A 6,402-nucleotide genomic window follows, 5' to 3' on the forward strand; every position below is an offset into this window, starting at 1 on the left:
GAAGGCTACGTCACTGCATAACATTGCAAATAGTTGCGTGTGTTTTGACGTTGAATGCCAGCCCGAGACAGCTAACATGTCTTGTCTGTTTCTCTATTTCTCATTTTCTCTTTTCTCATCTCCTGTTGTTCACGGGACATTAATTGCTTGTTCAACACGTCCTTGTAAACATATGACGGGTTGTTTATTGTGACGTTTATAATTAACAACTTTTCACATTGAATATATCACACTACAGTAAAGTAATAATTTAATTACCAAGTTAAAATTGAAGTTAGTCTTAGAATGAAGAGAACTTTGAACTTAAGAATTTTTAGCCTCCAACACAGTGTGTGTCTATGAAATGACGCTTTGTTTGTATATAAACCTTTTGATATGTTAAACTGCAAAAGTAACGTTTTGTAAACTATAACTCCCTTTATGTCCTAATCACAACTGAATAAACCTACGTGCAGTATGGAATTTTTTTAAATCTGATCTTTAATAAATAGTACAACGATAAGATTATTCAACTATAGGTTCTATTTAGCTGGGACTAGGCTACCTAAAAGTTGAGCGTGGTAAACAATTGATATATTCTAGTTTTCCACCAACAAATTAAATAATATATATATTTAGGCACTTACTGAAGTCATTTGATTAATTAATCATTGGTTACTTGATACAATGCGATGCTTAGCCTGAAATATTAAGTAAAAAGAACTGAGGTAATTGGTTTAGGTGTTACGAGGTGTTTCCAAACATTTTAAATAGTTGAAAACATGTTGATAACTGTTAACTTTGGTTTACCCTAACTACATAAAAACACAATATATTTTTTTCTTTTTGGAACAATTAATTATATGTTATAAATACTAGGGTTATAACATTGTTATAACGATTACAATCAATCGTGACCATACATCTGTTGCGAACAAAAGTCATCAACGCATATTTTTATTTTAGCGATATAACTACCCTATACAGGGTGTCCTGTAACTCTCTGGACACATGTATATAACGTTATTGCTTAGGTGAAGACAAACATATTTCACCATAGGAACATGGGTCTGTGGTGTCTAGTTTACCGACTGTCTGCTTTTATGTTTTATTACAATAATAACTCCTATACGGTTTGAGATAAAACGTTGAGATTTTGCAGAAATGTTTATCTTATTAAGGCTTATCTTTTTTTAAAATTATACTAAAAAATCATTAACCGTTTCAAAATGGCAGCCATTTAAAATATTTGATGCCAAATTTCACGAAAACCGTTAAATTGACGAAAAATTGCAAGAGACAAAAAAGTTAGTAAATTTTATGTAGTTTTCAATGATACCTTATTTGTTAAGAATACATAAATAATAATAGAGAAATGTCTTCTTTTACAAATGCATGACTACTTTTCTTCATTTAAACAATGCTAAACCACGTAAAAGGAGTATTAGTACGAAAACCGTTAATTTGGCATCAAATATTTTAAATGGCTGCTATTTTGAAACGGTTAATGATTTTTTAGTATAATTTTAAACAAAGATAAGCCTTAATAAGACTAAAATTTCTGCAAAATTTCAACGCTGTATCTCAAACCGTTTAGGAGTTATTATATGGTTTAGTAAAAAAACGCATAAATGCCGACAGTCGGTAAACTAGACACCACAGACCCATGTTCCTATGGTGAAATGTGTTTGTCTTCCTAAGCAATAACGCTATATAATGTGTCCAGAGAGTTACGGGACATCCTGTATAATACCTCTAGAATGATTGATCCCATGATGCTATAATATTTGTCTCAAAATACCATTATCAAACTCAACACCGTTGTCACTTAATATTCCCTTTACAGTCACTCATGTAGTCTTACTTTCAGCCAAAAACTACTTATACAGTATTACGTATATCGAAAATGAACTGTAGATAGTATATTTTGTCAATATGTAAAATACATTTTTTTTTACAAAGTCGAATACAAAGTTGTAATCGATTTCAAATTGGAAGAAAGAAATCCAGAGCCATAAACTCTCAGTGACAACAGATTACTTTTCATTTGCTTTTGTTGGCGCGCTTTCATTTGGACTTGGTCCAACTCGTCTTTAACATAACAATATATGTCTAACCTTCGGTCATTACAAGTGAAAATTCTTCAATTCCATTATTTTTAATTTTCGGTCCTGAATCCCCGATTTCTCTGTTCCCTAAAGGAGTTCAATTACTTAAGAATAACCCTCAATTTGCTCTGGGGAAGAAACAGGTCCTATATTCCCACAAAAGACATTTTCTTTCTTCCTCCTAGACTGTATGGAACTTTTGTAGCTAAAACATATTCATGGGATTAAATTGTATATTACTATGAATTAAATATTTTTTGTGTTGTGATATTTTAGTGTGGTTTGGGGAGCGACTTATATGTTGGTAAGGATACTTTTATCCTGTAGATATCGGTTCAAACCCTGCTAGTCACCAATGACTTAATAATATTTGCATCATCCAATGGTTCGAAACCCACTATGAGCTGTAGGTATGTTTACCTAAAAGATAAAAAAGATAAATTACCCAGGTGAAATTTTACTCTCATATTACAGCAATTTTTCAACGTGCTAATAATGACAACGCTTTGATTATGATTTTGTTGTACAACACAAATTAATCCTTATATATAATACGTGAAAGAGAGTTCTACGAAACACTCACCTCCGTTAATTATGAACGGATTTAAAGAAAAACGACGAGTCAAAATAAAGTATTTTTTGTGTAGACGCCCCCTTTCACCAATTCCTGTAATAAAAGTCCTCGGGCTTTGCCCCACAGGCCATCAAAATTCCAATGTATTTCTTATGAAGAAAATATTTTGTTTACTTAAACAGAAGAATAATTTTTATTAATTACAGCTGTTCATAGTGAACACATGATACACACAAAAGCGTTCTTTTTCAGTTTCGATTAACTGGAGTGCAGTGATTGATTACATTATCTTGGAGTTGACTCTTTTACATCGGAAATTATTACTGTTAGGGTTATTCGTTTTGAAATAACGCCTGTAATACTTTGCAATTGCTCGAATTCGAGCAACAGGTCCACTAGTAAAAATAAGTTATTTGATTGAAATAGTTTGTGAAGATTAACAATAAATAGCAAACGACAATCGTAAACATCAAAACACACTCACTTTAACCGGACCGAAATACCTTCAACTGATCTATAATGGTTATAACTATAACTATAATATTTCAAGTACAATATTATAGTTTATTGTAGATTACGTGGTTAAACTAGCAACACAAGCCGCAATCAAGACTTCTAGAGCTCACAGCTGTGTTGTGGTTTGGACACATTTCACCCTTCAGATGCTACCAACTGTTCAGATGTTGACAGTTCACTATGAATAGATCGTAAGAAACGACAGTTGGCTGCCCTGCTTTTGTCCAAGTTTGTCATTGTTTTAGTGGTTTAGCTGCGAATTGTTGATTGGAATCTAGCATAAATTTGTTTTGTGTAGTAAAGTTTATGATTGCGAGTGATTATTTAATTTAAAAAGATTGGTGACCTGTATAAATTTACTCTTTTTATATGTAGAAATCACATATTCAGCATTACTTAAGAGGTGAATTTTTTAATCTAATTAGGTTGGTGTTCCCTCATAAAAAAAATGTGCAATTAGTTCATAGAAAGAAAAACTTGTATAAGTTTGTAACTGTTGATAACAAAAAGTTATAAAATAACTTAAAGTTAAAAAATAACAGCTTATATTGTCAGCTTTTTTGGGGGGCTGGTAATGAAATAATCTTTAACCATAGATAACCAAATTTAACCATAAATAGCTTATGAGTCATAGCACAGATTCCGTTAGTTTCTCTAAGCCAATTCGCTATCTATTTATTAGACTAGCTTCGGAGTTGTATAGCTCCATATTAAAATCTCACGATATCACTAAAATAAAAAAAAATAAAACATCAATTTCCGTTGCATCACTGTCAGTGGCAATAAGAGGTTATACTTTCGTAGGTTTAGTAGTGTACACAACTCGCTTAAATAGTGTTTTAAAACACGATTTCGTGGCTGCTCAAACAAAACCATTTGTGACAACTTTTCAGGCGTTTATATGTTTCTTATATTTTATTGCTAACTTCTGGCTATTAGGAGGCCACATAAATCGAATTTGATAATTATAATCAACCTGAAATCGTCTGTTGCCTGGAGCAACGGAGACCTGCCTCAGCATCAACTCAAATTCAAACACATAAATAATGGGACAACAACATTTGGTAACGTAATCTCGTGGCTGGTCAAAGGAAACGATTAAATATAGGCAACCTTCCGTGCATTTAGGTTTAGGCAGTTAATGTTTCTTGTATCAAGCTGGTACCATCTGATTATGAGGAGAGCACAGCCCAAGTTCAAGCCTTGTTGACTGTGGCGACTTGCGCCACTTCTAAGGAAGTTCCTGCTCGCTGGGAGCATACACGTCTGATGGAGGAGAGCACTTTGATAAATGACGATTGTACTCAGACAAATGTTGTTCTTTTCCAGGAGCCAACGGGGACACCCAGCATCACCGATGCCACGTGTGTCTGTCAGAGACCGCCTCGGACGTCGAGATAGACAGGGTGTTCCCCGGGGCCAAGCTGGAGTCTTGTACTCGCTCCAGTGAGATTATGGTCTGTCCCGACAACTACAGGGGATGCCTCACCCAGAGCAAAGGTAACAACGGAGATTTAGCTACAATATTACAAAGTCAACTTCTGTAGCATCTTGAAATGGATATTCGAGTAGTATATTCCATTCACATGTAGCCTATTTTGTAATAAAAATATATGTACAAGTTTGATTGAGCCTCTGACAACTGTTCAATTACTGAGTTCTGCTTAGGACACAAACTTGCCAAACCAAACTTAAAGGACTTTCTGTAAACTAAAGCATCTTTAGTGTTACATCAATCATCATAGTACATAGAAAACCAAGAAAGGCAAATATATTCTCTCAGTAGCACATTATGTGAGTGGCTCGTCAAATATGTTCTATTTTCATAAATAGTTTACTACAACTAGAATAGTTCACTTTCAATTTTCCTTTGTTTTAAATTAGCAAATGGATTTTACAGAAACATTCTTTAATTTCCAGCTCACCTAGGATAACAAGTGTGCTATGAGGTATTTTTTTCTGGATGGCTAAACCAACAATTTGTCTAGGTCTGTTTTGATATAATTTGTCTCGAGGTATTACCCTTGCCGAGTTCTAGAATAGCCTTGACTTACTTTTTAATTAATCAAAATTTGACACCTGTCCTTGATATTCATTGTTTTTGGTCTTTTCAGGAGCTATAACTTTAAGAATGGCCCTACAATCGTAAATTAATATTGTCAGTTAAACTACTTAAACACTATTTTAAAATACAAAATCATTTCTAGGAGACCAAGTGATGAGGACCTGTGCCCAGCTTGCGGTAGACGCTTGCAGATGGGCCAATGGGGTTGAGTACTGCTATTGTATGGGGGAACTGTGTAACGCACCTCCTCCTAGATCACTGCCTCCATCTGACGACGAAGACATCCTGGACAACCTAGAAGGCAGTGGTTCACACGAACCTCCTGCAACTGAAGAATCCACCACTACCACCACGGCCATTCCTGTCGTCATCCAAAAAGAATTGCCGGCTTCAAGAGGTGTGACTGTTAATACATCGTTGACCATATTGACACTTTCAGTTCTCGTACTCGTTTGGAGGTGACTGTGTGATAATTGACATATTTTAAACTGTGATAATTAATTTGTGATTGAGTGCGCATTGTGAGTGAGTGAAATGTTTGTCAACATCTGTTTATTGAGCATTCACAAACATTTACGACGTATGTATAGTATTTATGAAGTATATGTAATAGAGAGAGTTAAAGTAGGTGTTGTGTGTCGTGTCTAGAGTCTTATGAATAATTGGCTTAGATACTCATTACACAGATTATTGTTATATTGCCACATAAAGAGGCTTACGTACAATGGACATAGGCCTACTGCAGTCATGGACAGTCAACCTAAGAAAGGTTGAGTTGGTTAAAAACGTATGAAGTGATAACAATCACGGTAAATGAGACATTTCAGATTAAATTGACTAAAGCTACCCAAGCACATGTTATACGTATTATTTTATCTATATAATTAATACGCTACATGAAACTTTGTCGGTTGAACTCCTCCGCCATTTCTTAACCGATTTTATCCATTGACGTCTCATTGGAAAGAGCGTGTCGCGTAGATTTGCAAACTGGCCTTACTTTTTTGAAAAAGTCCCTTGGGCTTTGCCCCAGTGGCTGTTAAAGTTCCCATGTTATCCTTATGAAGAACATAATTGTTTACATTTTGATCAGCTGTATAATTTAATTGCTGTTATTTATTTTTCAATCCTATGAAACGCATTGAGTACATTTATTTACT

At 34.4% G+C, this 6,402-nt stretch overlaps 1 protein-coding gene across 1 annotated transcript in view; it reads left to right on the forward strand.

The window, feature by feature from the left end:
* The window catches only part of LOC128993431 (uncharacterized), a 28,794-nt gene extending 22,676 nt beyond the window's left edge, over positions 1–6,118 (forward strand). Inside the window, exons 2-3 of the mRNA XM_054417320.1 lie at positions 4,507–4,677; positions 5,385–6,118. Of these exons, the coding sequence (XP_054273295.1) occupies positions 4,507–4,677; positions 5,385–5,704 (491 nt within the window). The 3' untranslated portion in view covers positions 5,705–6,118. The remainder of the gene's footprint in view (positions 1–4,506; positions 4,678–5,384) is intronic.
* Positions 6,119–6,402: the final 284 nt, after the last annotated feature.

This window comes from Macrosteles quadrilineatus, unplaced genomic scaffold (assembly GCF_028750875.1).
Source record: "Macrosteles quadrilineatus isolate MER2022 unplaced genomic scaffold, UCM_ALF_1.0 Scaffold_4__1_contigs__length_99947679, whole genome shotgun sequence".
Classification (NCBI taxonomy): Eukaryota; Metazoa; Arthropoda; class Insecta; order Hemiptera; family Cicadellidae; genus Macrosteles; species Macrosteles quadrilineatus.